This window comes from Eretmochelys imbricata, chromosome 22 (genome assembly GCF_965152235.1).
Source record: "Eretmochelys imbricata isolate rEreImb1 chromosome 22, rEreImb1.hap1, whole genome shotgun sequence".
Lineage (NCBI taxonomy): Eukaryota > Metazoa > Chordata > Testudines > Cheloniidae > Eretmochelys > Eretmochelys imbricata.
Window position 1 is genome coordinate 7,297,665 of NC_135593.1, and position 18,847 is coordinate 7,316,511.

The 18,847-nt window shown below is 40.5% G+C and overlaps 1 protein-coding gene across 1 annotated transcript in view; it reads right to left on the minus strand.

Annotated features, from left to right (window-relative positions):
• Positions 1-18,847, minus strand: part of ARHGAP32 (Rho GTPase activating protein 32) — a 215,968-nt gene that overhangs the window by 80,068 nt on the left and 117,053 nt on the right. Inside the window, exons 10-12 of the mRNA XM_077839787.1 lie at positions 10,750-10,831; positions 3,107-3,157; positions 463-537 (exon numbers count right to left, since the gene is read on the minus strand). Of these exons, the coding sequence (XP_077695913.1) occupies positions 463-537; positions 3,107-3,157; positions 10,750-10,831 (208 nt within the window). The remainder of the gene's footprint in view (positions 1-462; positions 538-3,106; positions 3,158-10,749; positions 10,832-18,847) is intronic.

Below are 18,847 nucleotides of genomic sequence, written 5' to 3' on the forward strand. Positions count from 1 at the left end.
CACATTTCTTCTCTTTCCTCTCTGAGCAAGCTCTCCTCTGTTTTGCACGAACAAGACGGTTTTGGTACCATGTATTTTTATAAGCACCATAAAAGGAACTGTGTTTTAGATTCAGACCTTATGCAGGTGAGGAGATTTCTGAGTTAACCCATGATGCGAATGAATAACATCAGTACTGCCATGTTAAAATAATCCAATCCTGCTAATCTTATTCTAGAATACTGTTCTACTGACTGCAATGGGATTAGTCATGGAAAAACTGCTTGCATGAAGAAGGATTTTCAGGATCAGGCTCTTACTTTTCCAGATTTCAGAAAGAAATAAAAATCAACATAATCTGTTTCAACTATGTCTAGCTTCTGTAGCCAAACCTAAGGTGTTAGTATATAGCTACTGCTATCACGTACAGTGTTAGACTTTGGGTTAGGACACTGAGAAGCTAATTGTCCATAATGGCTCTACCTGAGCTCAGCTGGGACTGGTTCAGAGTCTCTGTAACACATGCAGAACCTGGCTTTACACTAGCCATCTCCAAATCTGCATGCAATTTGGGGAGGGGGGGGGGAAAGGGGTGTAGAGAGGGACAAGGCAAGAGAAAGGACAAACATGGTTAATTTAAAAAAAAGCTAATGGAACAAACTCTAGGAGACTAACGATTTCATTTGCAGAGAGAGTATTAACAGAATGAACATGTCAAAAGTCTGGGTTCTGATCTGATGTGCTCTGAGGCACAGATTCTGTAGGACACACCACACATTCTACATATTTATGAGGGTGAAACTAGATGTAGGCAGCCTACCCACAAGCCTAACCTTTGAAAAGAACTGGGCTATCTGCAACCACATGTAAATAGGATTGTTGTCAGCAGGTTCCTAGCACTGGTGTATAAGGATTTTGATAATGGCAGTGCTAGAACCTTGCTAGTACCGGTGGTGTTGTGGCTGCAGCTTGCGCAGTCCCGGTGTCAGGCGTAGTCAGGACCCAAAAGATATAGGGCCACATTTTCAGAGGTGCTCAGCTCCGGCTGAAGTCAATGGGAGCCATGAATGCTCAGCAAATCTTAAAATTAGGCTCATGCACTATAAACCTTTCCTCCTAGATGAACATGCATCTCCTTCTAACTCTAAAGAAAGCTACATGAGCAGAAAAACAAAGAAGGGAGATACCCACCCCCTAACACTGGCAAAGTCTGGGGGGAGGAGGGAAACCTCTATTAAAAAATAATACACACACAAAGTCTTCCTAAATTATTAGAAACAGGAGATGTTTAACTGGGGCCCTTTGATATAGGGAAATATTACAAACAAGAACCACCGGTGTAGAGCACAGATGAATACTTAAGCATGTCAATGAAGTCTCACATGGTATGTACTGGCGTTCCATGTACTGTGGCAGCCAAATTTCTAATCTATTTGCTTCATTTGTGTTACTCAGAAAGGGACATGGCTGCCAAAAGAAATTAATTTCACATGAAAAACAAGTAAAACCACTAATAAGCTTTATACCTTTGAGCAGAAATATGATACTTGATTCAGTGTTTGAACTCTTCCCTCTAACGAAACTGTTTTAAAGCAGAGTGAGTCTGAGTGTTGACCTTTCAGGTTGCATTAAGTAACCAGAGAGGTAGCCACTCTTTTTTTCAGGTTACAAAAGGAAAAAAAAACACATCATCTGAGGTTAACTGCTGCTGAACCCTAGAAAGAATGGCATTTCTGGAGGGATCAAGGTTTACTTCTTTCCCACAAAGTTTCTCTGTACAAGAAGAAACAAAGAAGATTCTTTCTCTCTCTGTTTTTTTCCACACATCCAAAAAAACTCAAAACCGAAACCCCTCTTGGTTCTCACTAGTACTCATTATCCTCACTGCAAAATTTGTTTACATTGTATGTCAATAATATGGCTTCTTGTGTCAATCGACTTTACCCTCTTTCACAGAGTCTCTGCCCCAATATCAATACCCTCAGGCTCTTTGCTTTGTCACTGAGAGTTGGGATGACAAAGAAAACAGCTCCTTTATGATTAAGGACACTGCTGGCAATATTTAAAGAAGGAAAGCTTTCCCCTATTGCATGACCCTATCGGAGACACAAGCAGGCACTGCTCTGTTGCTCTCTTTCATGGCCTCATGGGTGGCCAGTATCCTTCTGCCAAGTCTGTAAGCCCCCACTGCCTCACTGCGGGCATTCATCAAAGAAGCTCCTCACAACTGATAGGAGTGCTGTCAAATGACACTCTTCCTTCCATCCAGAGATGTCTCTACAATGGTCCCCAAATCCCGGCTGATCCACATAGAAAGATATTCCCATTCCCCACCATGCAGTGCAAAGCACCATCTTTAGATCAATTTGCTGGGAAGGGTGGGGCAAGAAGATGGGGACTTTTAAAATAATCAATTTGTTTAAAAGTTTATACTTTGATTTATGGAAACCCAAGAATAAAAAAGCATCTTACAATGGGGGATGTACAATGGAGGCTCAACATGTATCAGGCTTCCACCTTTAAGATCTTAAATTTCTGACAAGGGGATATAATTTTACTGTCACTGGACTGATTATTATTTGTGTTGCATCAGAGTCTAGAGGCCCCAACCAAAATCAGAGGCCCGCTGTACTGGGCACTAAAAGAATACTGCTCCCAGGTCACCTCACAGAGTCATTCTGGGGCTGGGGAGTGCCTAGTACTAATAAAATTATCTACCCACTTTTAAGAAAATCAGCTTAATTATTTTTCTCCTGAAGATTGTTTTAAAATATATAATGTGCTGTCCATGCTATATTTAGTTCTCTTCCATCTCCCAACTCTTTAGCCTGTCTTTCTTCCAGCTGACACCCTCATTTTGTTTGCACGGGGGTTATGAAGGTGTTTTCTTCATCTTTGATCATGGTTTTAATGCCATATAGTGACCCTAGCATATTTGGCAGAAGAGGGTTAGAATGATCATTGTCTTTGTTTCCCAGCTGCATTTGTTTTATGTTTAAAGATCTTAAAGGCACACATTGCAATACAGTCTGGCTTTGGCTTCCTTGAACATCCCTCAAAGCATTGCAGCTACTGACTGGCATGTATGCAAAAACGAAAGAGAAAAAAGGAATAAATGAAAACGTACAAGGGGGGAAGTAGCTCCAAGACGCTGGACGGGCTCCGTGGGCAGGGGATACTGGGAAGGTACAATTAAAAAAAAAAAGAAAGAAAGAAATGGTTAAAACATGCACCCATTCAAAATGGGTCAATTTCAATTCAAGCGTGGCTAGACTGCAAGCAGTGCCATTTTCTTGCAAACCCACATATGGACCTAATCAATCCTTCAAGGTGCTGGAAACCTTCTGAGAGGTGCGGAATGCCCTAAACCCCACTAAAATCAACCAGGAGTTCAAGGGACTCAGCACCTAACAAGGGGCCTGATTCAGAAAAGCACCTGAGCGTATATTTTAACCTTTATCCCATCCCTGCTGAGCAACAAACTTGAACACATGATTTAGTCCCATTATCTCAATTAGATGAAAGCATGTGTTTACGGTCACGCGTGTGCTTTGTTTAATCAGAGCCAAGTATGGGAGCTGTATCACCTCTATAAAGATGGACAATTCCAACCAGGAAAGAAATCACCTCCAGAGTTTGCAATATTACATTTACAAAAATAATATACTTCTCTACCTGACTGGGTCCCCTTTTACATTTTATTTTGCTTCATTTCTAATGGCGCTCAGGCAAAAAGCTGCTTTAACTTACTTCTCAGTCTGTGCATGATGGCCCGCAAAGATGTGAAGGAAAGTGCAGGGCTTTGACAACAGGGTTACTCTATTAACTCACTGCAGAATAGCAAGGAGAGCATATTTGATGTGTCAGCCTGAAGGGCTGGTTTGCTTTTATAATTAATTTTAACAACCAAATGCCAATAAGAATCCAGAAGTAATTTTACACCAGATTAGAACACTTTAAATCTGGGTCCTAAACAAGTTGACTTTCTCCTGTTAAAGTCTTATTATGAGCACTCAACCTGATGGGCTGACTGACAGGTGGTGCCCATAACACCTGAGACATACACATGGAAGATGCTTTGCAAAAAAAAAAAAAAAAAATCATTTAACAACAAGATGCATGTGTAGAAGAGGGTCCCCCAGTCCTGCAAGGTGTTGACCATCTGCAGCACCTATTAAATTCAAGGGGAGCTGAGATTACGTAACATCTCGTAGAACTGGTGTCTAAGTTTGTCAATATTACAAGAACATTTTCAGGCTACTGCACAGAGAACTACATGCATCAGCCTCAGGCACATTAGTGCATTTTGCTCCTTTCCAGCAGCACACTGAAAGTGTAGCCTCAAGCTGGCTCACTAAAATTCCAATTCAATTTAGATTTAACAGGAAAGTTATACATTAAAAACTCAATAATTAATTATTTTTAAATCATCGCTGAGGATTAACAAAAATGGTACTACATTTAATTATACATGTTTTAACAATCAATTTGTATTTTGTCTAGAGTAACTGCCAGCTAGAATCTATTTCCAATGGGCATTAACCAGTGCTAACTGGTCTGCTAAAATACAGGATCTGCATTACTGAATCTATGCTGTTTTCTCCCTTCATCTGCATACTCCAGTACATCTTAAACAAAACACTTTGTCCTTGTCTCCAGAGTTTACAACTATCTTATTTTAATGCAGGTTCAACTTCTTCAGCGTTTGTTTTGTTAGCAACCATCTCTTAAACAATTGGTGCAACTCAGTTTTACATCTTTGCATTTAAAATGATGGATTCATTTTCAATACTCAATTCGTACCACAGACCTGGATTTTAAACACCTCTGAAGTTCAGTGGGTTATTTGAATCTGGAGTTTTGATTCATCGTCATTATTATGTTAAAAATATTTATTTGTGGTTAACAACTTGCAACACATGTATTAAAATATTAGCTAATCCTCATTAAGGCTTAACACCATATATATAAGTATAATACATATTATATATATGGTGTTAAGCTTTGATGAGGATTTGCTAGTATATATGTGCATATAGATAGTAGATAAGTAAATGTACCTGTTAAATCTAAAAAAACCGAATTCCTTGGTCATAAACAAGGCTGATATTCGGGTTAGTGGTGGCACAGCCCCATTGGAGTTTTAAAGAGTTCGGCGCTTTGAAAGAGTAATGAGTGAGAGAGAGATGTCCCGCACCAACCCACCCCTTCTCCGCTACGCTCAGAACTTCATGCCGTCAACTGCTTATGTTTATGCTTTGTTTTCATATTGGCACTAATCTCTCCCAATTTAAGAGGTGACATATGTTCAAACACCTTCCAACAAACTATCAAGCCAAAGTATTTCTGAGACAAGATTTGGTAAGCAAAGCTTTATGCAGGATAAGACACACAATAACAAGTTACATGTTAACAAGCAAGACATACAACGAGTTCATGCATGAGGATAAGCATGATACCCTTTTTTAAATGACATTCAACTACCATAGTGGATATTCAAAGGTTAGTGACCAAAGATGACACACAAAAAGAGATGATGCCTAAAATCATTATAATGAAAAACTGACAAACTGAGAAGATATGAACAAATGCACATCCTGTTCCCAGACAACACCTACCAGAGATGAACAATACTGGATGAGAGGAGTAAGAAACACTTGAAAGGCACTTCCAAACATTCCACTTTGAGGAAAAACACTGATGGTTTTCCCTCAGCTAAGCAGCAGGCTGAAAGTTCAAAAGGCTCACATCTCACCAGAAAGAATAATAGTATCTGGAATGTGTGTGTCATCTGTCATCTCCAAGTGTCCCAAAACTCTTTAAAAACCATACAGCCAGGCACTACTTCCATCTACGGTACCACTCAAGTTCAGTCACCTCTGGGGTGGGAATTACTCATTGTCAAACAGTGCATAGTAACACTACATAATAATTTGGGACAGGAAGTGAAGATTAGAATTCCATTGCCAAATGAAATGGAATTGAAGAAGGTAAATTACAGTTACTCAAACAAATGGGAATTTGGCCAGCACACTCTTGCTCTGTACTATGGAGTTTTTAACAAACAGAGACACGTCATTGGTTGTGGGTCTCAACTGAAAGAGGAGGGTGCCTTGCACGGAGCTAGGGAAAATATTTTGTCAAATAGTTTATTCGTTGAAAAATGAAGTTTCAGTCGACCCAAAATTATTCATGAATTTGTGTCGAGTTCAATCCCACTTAAAATATTTTCTGACTTTTGGATAGCCAAAATTTTCAAAAAATTCCATTATTAGTTTGCCCCCAAATGAATGTTTTTGATTTTTCAGAATTGCCAGTGAACCAAAAACTCCATTATTTGCCCAGCTCTACTTCTGTGGTATTGGACTCACTAGAAATAATCTGGGGCACTGGTCAATGCAAATTCAAAAGGGAAAATGCTACTCAAAAAATAACTCTCACTGATTCCTGAAGCACCTAGCTTTTCTATGTACTGCCCCATGGAGGTACTCATTGAGTCTTCTCCAGCTAAGCTTGTAAGGTCTCACTGGATCATGACTTGAGATGCTATGTTTGCAGAATAAATACTGAAATACACTTGAAATTAAAGCTTGGTATTTATAAGCCTGATGTGGTGATAGAGATCATGGTTATAAAAAGACAACTCATTCCAAGCAATATAGGAACCCACTTTAGCTATCATAAATTGGACTGTTTATTTTGAATTAATAAGATATAGGTCTACATATATATCTACACACAACTACAAATTCTGTATTAAAGCAGAATTGAAACCAATTTAAAGTGTTATACTGGGCTTTCATTTCACAAATGATGCCATTGATGCATTCAGAAATGCTAGTTTTAATTATAAGCTTTATTGTCAAATATATCTTAAAGCAAACTCATGGCAAGAAGCATTTTTTTCTTTTCTTAGTCCTTTGAATGTCAGAATAACTGGATAAAATGGATAAAATTTTCACTTAAATCCAGGTTTTTTGTTATTCTTTAGACAGTTATTCAGCTCACATCTCTGGTGTTAGCAAACACCTCTATAATTAAAGAAACATTATTCCTAAATGCAGCCTGTACCTAGTCCCAACTCTCCTCTTTAGCCTCCAACATCTCATTTTCATTTGAATCTCACTCATTAATTGTACTTCATTTAAGCCCAACCTAGTATTTTATGAGTCTATTAAAGTGTTACTCCCATCACTTCTGCAAATCAAGATCTCAGTCACTATGAATAATAATAAATAGCAGGGCAGGAAATTCTTTGCTTTACATCTGCTTTTCATTAGATTACTTAATCCAGCAAAATCTATGAGCAATTAAACAACACAATCAGTTCTATGTTTGTAAATTCCGTCATGGCAAACAACTCAATGCTGCAGATACAAAACATCCTGAATGCTTTACACACAAAATTCTGATTAAGGAAACAAAGGTCACATTTTGCTAAATCTGCTTTACTGAGTCGAAATCTAAAACCTTAGGTTGATTCTGGTTGGAATACCCTGCTAAGGTAAAGTAAGGCCCCAACCAATTCCTGTTGGAAAAGCATCTCGCTGTTCCCTGGAAAAGCTAACGGCAACACTAAAATATAGATAATTAAAAAGATATCTGATGTGAACTTTAACGTGTTTGGAAATTGGTCTGGAAGCCTGAGTCACGCATTATATTCACAGAACGCACACAATATAGGTAGGGGAAATACAGATTTCTCCACACTGTCCCACCAACACAACTTTAACCATGTTGTGGAGGGACTGCTTCTAAAAACTAAAGGAGGACTTGTGGCACCTTAGAGACTAACCAATTTATTTGAGCATAAGCTTTCGTGAGCTACAGCTCACTTCATCGGATGCATTCAGTGGAAAATACAGTGAGGAGATTTATATACACACAGAACTTGAAAAAATGGGTGAAAACTGAATGTATCGTTCAGTCTCCATGCCTTGTCTTTTCAGCTGAGATTGCCAGCAAGGTGCTGACCTGGTGCTAATTTGGGGACCACTTTAGCAAAGCACCTAAGCACATTCTTAACTTTAAGCACATTCTTAAATCAATTCCTTTTCAACAAGGCAGTTAAGCATGTGCAGAAGTGCCCGAGTGAACTGGGCCTCTGATGCATTTCTTTGTGATGCTGGATATAAGGCTATAGAGTAAATTTTCAAAAGCACTAAGGTGATATAGAAGCCTAAGTCCAATTTTCAAAAGGGAGTTGGCTACTGGGGAGCCTATGGCCCAGATTTTTTAAGGCATTTAGGGGTTGCTGTGCTCAGTATTGCAACACCTAACTGGTTTAGAAGCCTAAATCTCATTTTCAAAAGGGACTTAGACACAGAGGAGCCAAAATCCCAATGTTTGTCAATGGGATTTTGGCTCCTAGGTGCCTTTTGAAAATGACGCTTAGCCTCCTAAATAAGTTAGGTGTCGCAATGCTGAACACAGCAATGACTCGATATCTTTAAAAATCGGGGCCTATGTCTCACTGAAAGTCAATGGCACTTAGGCTCTTTTGAAAATTTTATCCATAGGCACTAGTTTGGCCTGTCCTATCTAAGCAGCTCTTCTATATTAGGTCATTTCTCAGAAGAGACTGAAAAACAGACCATTGTTAAAAATATTTTTTGATTCTCCAGATATGCAGGCTGCTGAGCTGCCTACTATAAATGTAAATACCTCTCTCCATTCACAAACCAGGTTACTTACAGTGGGACAGATGGCAATTCAAGATTCTATTTTTAATGTGAAGGTTCTGTTGATTGTAGGCTTAAGATGTGGCTTTGTTTTTTTCTTGGTAGCCTTAAGTAAATCCTGAATGCTTGGGGCCTACCGTATGTATGGGGTAACTATTAAGGAAGGTTAACACTGAGACCTAATAATCCTTCCATGTACTCACTGCAATAGAGCTTGTACCTTTTATACAAAACACATGTTTTCTTTGATTGTGAAAAAAACCCACCTCTCTCCAGTGTGCTGTTAAAGCCAAATAGAATATATTAATCTATGCTGCTTCATTATCTCTCATTAAGGCTTACTAAGAAACTACTCACCAGCAATTCGTGACATTTAATTTAATTGCCTGAGCCATATTTAATGATAAACACTTGTGACTGTGATGGTCTTCCTCAGCCCAGCTTATATTAGGGTCTAAAGTTGCCTTTGTCTACATGTTCGGACTGATAAAAACACGGTTGAAGAAGTGAATGACTGCAGTACTTACAGATCAAGTTCAAGCTTTGAGAAATGCATATTGGATTTACTGAGTGCACACCTGCTGCAATGACTTGACTTGCTAATGAGCTATGCAACAGAGAAGCTAACACAAGTGCATTCCCACGTTCCTGGAGAGGATGAAGGCAGGGCAGGGGGACTGGGGCAACAGTGGAAAGTATTCTTTCCGAATGTTCAGCCATTCAAAGCATGCAATATTGATGCACTGCATAGATACCTTAGCGTTCATGACTCTTTACTGGTGAGCCACAAGCCCTGAGAACTAAAATAGAATTTGTCAAAAGGAATTTCACTTAGTAAAATCAATCTCTGGAACAACAGTTTTTTAAAAAAGTGTCAAATTGGCACTCTTGGCAGATAAAACATATCATTAAGGTGGGTGTTCTCCCAGGCATTCCCCAGAAAAGGGGAAAACCCTTCATTCTCTATCACTCGGTTATCCTAGAGGGACTGCTTGCTGCTACGCTGCACCGTTTTAACGCAGCCAGATCAGTGATTTCAAGATGTTTCCCTTGACACAGAGACAGCAGTTAGGGTGACCTTTTAAAGCAGGATTTATAATAATAAATTTTAAAAAACCACAGAGCAAAGAACAATCTCAGTATCATTAGGATGTGCAGAAATACATGGGGTCATGCATGTGCACCAGTCAGTGGAGTAAGCCCTGAACTAGACTAGTGGAACTGAGAGCAGAATCAGGTCCAACATCTTTTTCTCCATTTAATTTTTCCTTGATCAGTTCATTCCCATAATAATGGTCCTTCACTTTATACAACACCTAGCTATCCAGAAAAGAAGTGGGGTGAGAAAGGTGGGTTTGGGCTTTGGATTTGCAGATCCAGAATCAGGGGTGTTTAGGATCTGAGTTCTATTGTATCTAAGGGCTTGTTTATATAGGGGCTACCAGGAGAATTAATCCAAATTAACTACAGTGTGAATTTTAAATAGATTAGTTAAACCGCATTAAATTCCTGTGTACATGATTTTATTCAGAATGTGAAAGTGGCCTCAATTCTGTTTAACTGAACTTAAGTGAATTAAGCTAACCAAATTAAGGGACCTTTAAATAAATAAGAGTGCCCACACATGGATTTAATGAGGTTTAACTAATCCACTTTAAAAGTTAAGTTTTGCTGAGTGTTCCTGTGTAGACAAGACCTTACTCCACCCCCAGGTCCCACTGTATGTATCTCCCCCATTTTATCAAAGCTGACATAACCGTTTTTGGATCATCCCTACATTCCATACGGAAAAAAAATAATGTACTACACTCTGACAAAGGCATCAAAAGCAGGATTGGTGAAGGGAGCGTACTCAGAGGTTGTTGAAGGGACCCCAAAACCTTGGAAGGCTAAATATTTCAAAACACATATGAAATGAACATTGATATTAGCTAACAAAACAAAGAGAATGCAAGACGCCCAACACAGTGTAACATATGGGTGATGCAGCGAAAAACAGATCATGAGAAGTGTAAAAGAAGTGATAAAACGTGAAGCATGGAAAAGAGGAGTTCCATAAAATGTTTTGAATAACTGCACACACACATACCTGGTTTTGGCACAGAGTTGGTCATAGATTGAGGAACTTTGTCGTTAATTAGCTCAACACACTCACTCGGAAAGAATCCCACCTGTATGACAAGAAAAACAGAAACAGGGTATAAATGCAAAATATTAAAGATCGTATAGTCAAATTATTGTGTGTGAGAAGCCATGTTAGTTACCTTTTCTCTTTTAAGCCTGTTTGTATACTACTCCACAACTGTATGAAACATACACATGGATTAGTATCACTATGATTTTTCAAAAATGATGTAACCAGAAAGTCTATGAGCCAAGTACTTTGTATTGTGCAATACACTAAACTTTGTTATAAATCTGAAAGCTTTTTCCACAGGACATAAATATTTCAGCTTGCAACAAACTATACGTTTGTTCATACAGACGAGATGGCCTGCCGGCTCAAGTGAAATCTGAGGGGTGCAAAGCCGTGTTCTACTCTACACGAGGGTTAATTTCAAACACTCTGCGTACTATGGAAGGGGAAACTCTTCAGCTTTTAATATATCACTCAGCTAATTCAAAATGTTAGCAGTAATGATGTCTTTTCCACTGCCAATGTATTATACTCACAGATATCTTCTATGTTCATTGCTTTTTTAAAAATTAATTTAAATGCAGGCTAATATATTTGTGCATTTTTCTCTCGCAGTTGCTTTCAAAATGCCCTGTTACAGCAACATGCAGCTGCCAGCTCAGGGAGCACATTAGGGAACGAACGATGCAGCACTGTTTACTTTCAGAGTCTCTACAGCAAACACCAAGATTGTTGCTTCTAGACATCTTTGAACCCACTCCCCACAGCTGTTTCTTTCCAAAGAAAACACGGCACATGCTCGGGACATCTCCATCTTGCCAGGTTAACAACAAACGTCACTAACTGCCATTTAAAGGAGAGAATTTTTAGTTGCACTTGTCTCAACAAGTTCCTGAATTCATTTTGCTGGTACCAGTTCTAAAGACTTATATCCTGTAAGAGAGTCACCTTGTCTTCCCAGCTTCTCAAGAGATCATTCTTTCAGGGTCACAACCAACCCCTTATGCCTTGTTCTGACCCACTTTAAATCTGTGTCCTTGCCTTCCATACAAAGTTTTCATGATTTTGTATAAGAAGTGAGTTTAGTCCAAGAGTTAATCTCTACAGATGCAGCAGGGCACTGTTAGAGCATGATCCAGGATTAAAGGATTTGGCAATGTACTAAAATTAATAGTGGGGATGATATATACTTAGATAAATGCAAGGTCATCTAAAGGTAAAGACTGCTGCACATCTTAAATCAAGCGGGGAGAGGTTGGGTTATTGTAACACAATCATAAATAATGTTTCTATTACCACTGTAATTATACTTCAGCCTTAGTTTTTATGCCAGGCCCATGGTAGCTCATGATGCCAACACGGGAAGACACATGAGGCTCTTAAGCAACTTTATGGGGAAACTGTTCACACCTTAGTGAATCTAAGCAAACAGGAGGCATTACTGCTCTAATAAGCAGCTACCAAACAAAATGAGAACTTTTCTTTTTCATGGGCTAAGGATAGGTTAAATCTCATCCAATGGATGCACGTCCCTTTAAAATTTACACAATGATGAGCGAGCAAGCTGCAATTTTAAAACAGCATTGCTAGTTTGGGTTTCATTATAATGATTTACTGCCTTATTGACAAGTTAATGTCTTTGGTTTCACATATGCTGTTTGCCAGATAATTACATTAGTGATTGAGGTGGAGTGGAGAGAAAAGCCCCTCACTAATACAACATCAGGAAGCCCAGGAAGAATTTAGTTTACTTACTCTGTTCCCATTGCCACCTCTAGTTAGTACTGCATTTGCTTCTTGGCGTACAGAAGAGTGTACATTTCCTTCTCTCTCCTTCTCTGGGGTCTCTGGCACTTTTTAAAAAATTGTTTATTTAAGCCACAGATAAACCCATATAAAACACCCTTCCAGGTAATAGAATTCAAGAGGATGATGATACTTTGCACAGTGTGAAACAGGGACTTCAAGTCTGACAACCTAATAAACCCCACCCTCTATTTTCTCTTCGCATCAAAAGCATCGTCATCCATTATCTAATGCAGAGAGTCATCTTCCCCCACTAGCATATGCCAAACACCACATCACAACAGAAGACCCTTCATCAGAGAGCAGAGAAGCACCACCGACTGCACAGATTCCTACTGTGGCTTAAAGGCAATCTTCAATTTTATTTTCTATCTACATTTCAAGGCCATAATGCAAGCTGAATTTAGGAGAGGCCTTCACACCATGCATGAAATTTGCTTGAAAAAACAATGCTGGGATAAGCCCTTGTACTAATGACCTGCTGCAGGTTTTGCTGTACTTCAATACCTACATGAAAATAATATACACTTATCTTGCCTCTCGGAGTCTCAGTTTACTCCTCTGGAAGACCCTGATTCAGGAAATCAAGGTGGGTATGTAAGTGCATGCCTATAGTTAAGCGTGTGCCTAAGCAATTTCCTCAAATGGGTGTAATGATTCTTTCTTTGCAGCCGAGGTCTGATGTTTGTTTAATGCTTGCAAAGGATTCAGTGAAAGGGTCTACAGAAGGGTAAAGAAATTATTAAGACATTCCAGGGTGTTGCCATATTTCCTTGTATCACAGGATACTTTGGGAGACATAAGACCACTCTACTATACAGATATCCAGGGAAGTCCCGGACGACTGGAAAAAGGCTAATGTAGTGCCAATCTTTAAAAAAGGGAAGAAGGAGGATCCTGGGAACTACAGGCCAGTCAGCCTCACCTCAGTCCCTGGAAAAATCATGGAGCAGGTCCTCAAGGAATCAATTCTGAAGCACTTAGAGGAGAGGAAAGTGATCAGGAACAGTCAGCATGGATTCACCAAGGGCAAGTCATGCCTGACTAATCTAATTGTCTTCTATGACGAGATAACTGGCTCTCTGGATGAGGGGAAAGCGGTGGACGTGTTGTTCCTTGACTTTAGCAAAGCTTTTGACACAGTCTCAAACAGTATTCTTGCCAGCAAGTTAAAGAAGTACGGGCTGGATGAATGGACTATAAGGTGGATAGAAAATTGGCTAGATTGTCAGGCTCAACGGGTAGTGATCAATGGCTCCATGTCTAGTTGGCACCCGGTAGCAAGTGGAGAGCCCCAAGGGTCGGTCCTCGGGCCGGTTTTGTTCAATATCTTCATAAATGATCTGGAGGATGATGTGGATTGCACTCTCAGCAAGTTTGCAGATGACACTAAACTGGGAGGAGAGGTAGATACACTGGAGGGTAGGGATAGGATACAGAGGGACCTAGACACATGAGAGGATTGGGCCAAAAGAAATCTGATGAGGTTCAACAAGGACAAGTGCAGAGTCCTGCACTTAGGATGGAAGAATCCCATGCACCACTACAGACTAGGGACCGAATGGCTAGGCAGCAGTTCTGCAGAAAAGGACCTAGGGGTTACAGTGGACGAGAAGCGGGATATGAGTCAACAGTATGCCCTTGTTGCCAAGAAGGCCAATGGCATTTTGGGATATATATGTAGGGGCATTGCCAGCAGATTGAGGGACGTGATCGTTCCCCTCTATTCGACATTGGTGAGGCCTCATCTGGAGTACTGTGTCCAGTTTTGGGCCCCACACTACAAGAAGGATATGGATAAATTGGAGAGAGTCCAGCGGAGGGCAACAAAAATTATTAGGGGACTGGAACACATGACTTATGAGGAGAGGCTGAGGGAACTGGGATTGTTTAGTCTGCGGAAGAGAAGAATGAGGGGGAGGGATCTGATAGCTGCTTTCAACTACCTGAAAAGGGGTTCCAAAGAGGATGGATCTAGACTGTACTCAGTGGTAGCTGATGACAGAACAAGGAGCAATGGTCTCAAGTTACAGTGGGGATATTAGGAAAAACTTTTTCACTAGGAGGGTGGTGAAACACTGGAATGCATTACATAGGGAGGTGGTGGAATCTCCTTCCTTAGATATTTTTAAGGTCAGGTTGACAAAGCCCTGGCTGGGATGATGTAGTTGGGGATTGGTCCTGCTTTGAGCAGGGGGTTGGACTAGATGACCTCCTGAGGTCCCTTCCAACCCTGATATTCTAGGATTCAATATTACAATGCCAGGATGTATGTTACTGCTATTATAAAAATGAACCATTAAAAAACAATTGTGAGTAACAAGAACTCAATGTTTGTTGGCTACAATATTTACCACCACCAGACCACCACCACCAATGCCCAAGTCAAATCAGCCTTTTGGAAATGTTGCTTTATAATATATAATCATCCTACTTTACCTTGTCACAGTGTCATGTCTGGAACATAATCTGCCCCTTATGGGAAGTACTGCCTGCAGGTCAGTCCACGCTGCCTCATGGTCTGCCTCTTTAAGTGTTGTATAATCTGATTATAGATACAAAGATCTGGTAGATACTGGGAGAGAGGAAACCGTCCCGGGAGCAAGCAGGGTTTGGAAGGAAACCCTGGTATTGCTTCTTTAAAGGCCTGGGGCAAGGCTCCCCTCTCTCCCAACTGGGGATGAGTTGGGACAAGGGGACGAGCATAAATGCTGCCTCTTCCTTCACGCCGGGCAGATGCCTGCAGACACTGAAGGGAGTGAGAGAAGGCTCCTGCAGGGTCATAGAATCATAGAAGATATGGGTTGGAAGAGATCTCGGGAGGTCATCTAGTCCAACCCCCTGCTCCAAGCAGGACCAACCCCAACTCAGGTGTCCTGAGTCACCAGCCTGAGGACTAAGTGGGGCCAACTGCTTCAATTACCCAGCTGCAGGAGGTGAGCAGTAAGGAGAAGACACAGGAATAGAAGTAAATTGCAACCCAGCTCCAGGAGAAGAGCTGGGGACTCCTGGTAAGGGAGAGGGACAAGAACTGCTTGAACTACCCAAGTTCCAAGAGGAGGGCTGGGCTCATGCCATAAAGACAAACATAATGACTGAGAAGATAACCCTGAGATGATTGGGAACAGAGGTTACAGGGCAGGCTCCAGAAAACCAGAAGTACCTTTTGTTTATTTGGGACTTTTTGTTATGGAATCTTTTGATGAGGTTTCATAATAAACAAGCCCCAAGGAGAATATTAAGTCAAGCATCAAGAGTGCCTGAAGAAGAGTTACAAGCTTCTTGAGAAGGGAAACTGAGGCAAGGAGTATATGCAGCACCACACTAATTCAGCAGGGGGAACCACAGGGCAGGCACAACCTACAAGAGATCTACAATATGGACCAAATTTCTAACAGAATTACGGACATCGATCTGCATAGCAAACCAACAGTGGGCGCAAGTCAGAGTTAGCAGCATGAGGACTCAGATTTTTCCCCTCTAGAGTTTTCTTTGTGCTAGATGGTGCTCAGCCCTGCATGCCTGCAAGATGGGAAAAAGAGGATACAAAGAGTCTCCCCAGTGACGGAAGGGCAAGGCACAGTTCTAGCCCTGGTACTACCGGCATGCAAGGATTGAGGGACTCTAATGCCAACAGCATTGCAAGAAAATGCAGAGCTATGTGAGGGAATGGCCAAGGAGAGAGAGAGAGAGAGACACACACACACACACACTTTGGTCACATACTTACAGGTAAAGTGCAGCCCTTCTATTCAGCAAAGCAGCACAACTGCTCTTAGTGTAGGAAACTTTTTGTTGCCAGGACTAAACTCAGATACAATTTTGTCTAAGCTGTTATTGCAATTGGCACCTCAGATCCTGCAGATAGAGGTGGCTGGCTGGCTAAGAAATGTCGCCACTGGTGATGCATCCAGTGGGCTCTTTCACAACGCCTGTCTCACGAGTGACGTCTCTCTCCAGCCAGATGGTTGCCTCCAGCACTGGGTTCCCAAAACAACAAACGGAAGCTAGAATTCAATTTTTCCTTTAAAGACTTGAGTTTGCAAACCTGTGCTAAGTCCACATAAACGTGCTTTGCTCTCTAACATACGAGCATTTTATTTTACTCTGAAAACTTCTACATTGCAAAATTATGCACAAAGAAAAACACTCTCAACTAATAGTTTGTTTCACTATCCTGACCAATCTAAGGCAGATCTATGGGTCTTTGGGGGAATGCTATACATTCTTGAAATCCCCCAAAAGATTAGGATTTAAGTAAACAAATTTTAACTGTGCTCAGTATGGAATACAGGTTAGAGGGGACATTTGAAAGGCCAAGGGTTCACGGTCTAGCTTTCAACAGAGAGCTTATCAAGAATGGCAAAATGTGCCACTGCATCTCAAAAGCAGCTAAGAGAAATGATTGTTTCCAGGGTTTTAGTTCTTGAGGACTGTGGGGATGGAGTGGAAGACTGAAAGAACAGAGGATGAAGAAAAGGAAGGAAGGAAGGAAGGAAAATACCACACTGCAGAGAATGAGGAGGGTGACACTTAATGAGGAGGAGACTGTGTCTGGGGAATAATCTTACAGTGAATGCCATGATTCATTAAGGACACGTGAACATAAATATAAGTCAAAATGTCATTAAAAACTCCACTTTACGTCATTCTCTGTCTTAAAAGCAAACCCTAAGTGGTTGCCTTGTACCACAGGTAGAGGTGGGTTGCATCACAGACACTAGAGCATCTTTGCCATCTATCAGGAAAGATGCTGCTATAATGGAAGTACAGACATTTGGAGACTTTTTTTTTTTAAGTCATGGGTTCCATTTTACTGGAGTGGAATGAAAACCAGAATGATGAGTTCCCAAACATGTTCCTAAATCTGACCGGTGATTCAATCCAACCACATTTGTATTCTTTCATATTTGCTTTTTCATAAACATCTGTGTGACTAGTTTTCTTCTCATGAATGACAAGGGGGAAAGGTTTATTATGTGGAAGGGACATGGATATTTGTGTGTGAATGCATATATACCAGCTGGAAGGCTCCCCTTGGACAAACATATGCAATTACTCAGTGGGAATGTAAAAATTCAATGTGAAATCTGATAGTTTGCAATGAATAATCCAGTCAGCTTGGTCTTTGGCTACTCTGCTCTGCTTACCCTGCCTGGTTATACCCAGGCCTAGAAAGTGGTTCTTAACAAGACTCCATTTGCTAGATGGGGGCTTCTAAGCTCTAACACCATGACAATCTTCTCCACAACTGCCCCATGGCAGCTCAGTCTGGAATTTATGTGACACTGTATTTAGGTATGATTCTGGCACTAATGAAACACGACATCCCTTGTCAAACATGAAAATTCATCTACAGTATAAGCTTTCAGGATGGAGACTAGGGAGTGGGAGCCACCTCAAGTGAAGTAATAAAAACTTGACACTTGCCTTACATATTCAGGGGGAGCATGGGGAATCAGCTCCCTCATTCCTGAAATTACTAACAAACTGCCTGTGATCTTATTTCTGATCTTATCGTCATCTTGTGACTGTTGACTCTTCTGCCAGACATGATGTAACTTTGCAGATGTTATCTGCATGCAAATGCACACACGGTCAATCTGGACTTTCCCTTTAAAAATTTCCAGACATGGTGCAAAGTAGCTGATCTTTTTGTGCACACGAATCGTGAGCTAGTTTCCTCCATATTCCTTAATGTTTCAGAGAAATGTTTAACACAGAAGCAGTGGTACAAGACATGAAGGAGTGATGCAATGCTCAGATGGAGCAGAGAGAAATTTAACACATCAGATAACTCTGCCTACGATTGATCATCATTCAAGTGCAATTGACTCATGCTACCCTTGAAATTTCATCTTATTCTGTTTTGCTTCCTCAACATCTCTATCTCACCCAGGTTCTCTTATCCCCAAGACAACTACATTTTAGAGTCTTTCCCATTTTATAATTCTTCTTCCTTCCCCCTCCTGATGTGTCCACGGGTCATTTCTGCAGCTTCTTAGCTCCATAATCTCTTTCCTTACTTACACAACACCTTCCTTTTCCCCAGAATCTTTAAACCAACTCCTCTGTATTCACTTTAGATTTCTCATTTTGTCCTGGTACAAATGACTAGCAGAAAGACAAGGAAAAATACTGTAATAAGAAAAAACCACAAGTTTTTCTTATATCCTAGAGAAAGAGAGAACAATCAAGGAAAACAAGATCAGTTCAGTAAAGACAGACAACATGTTTATGCAGT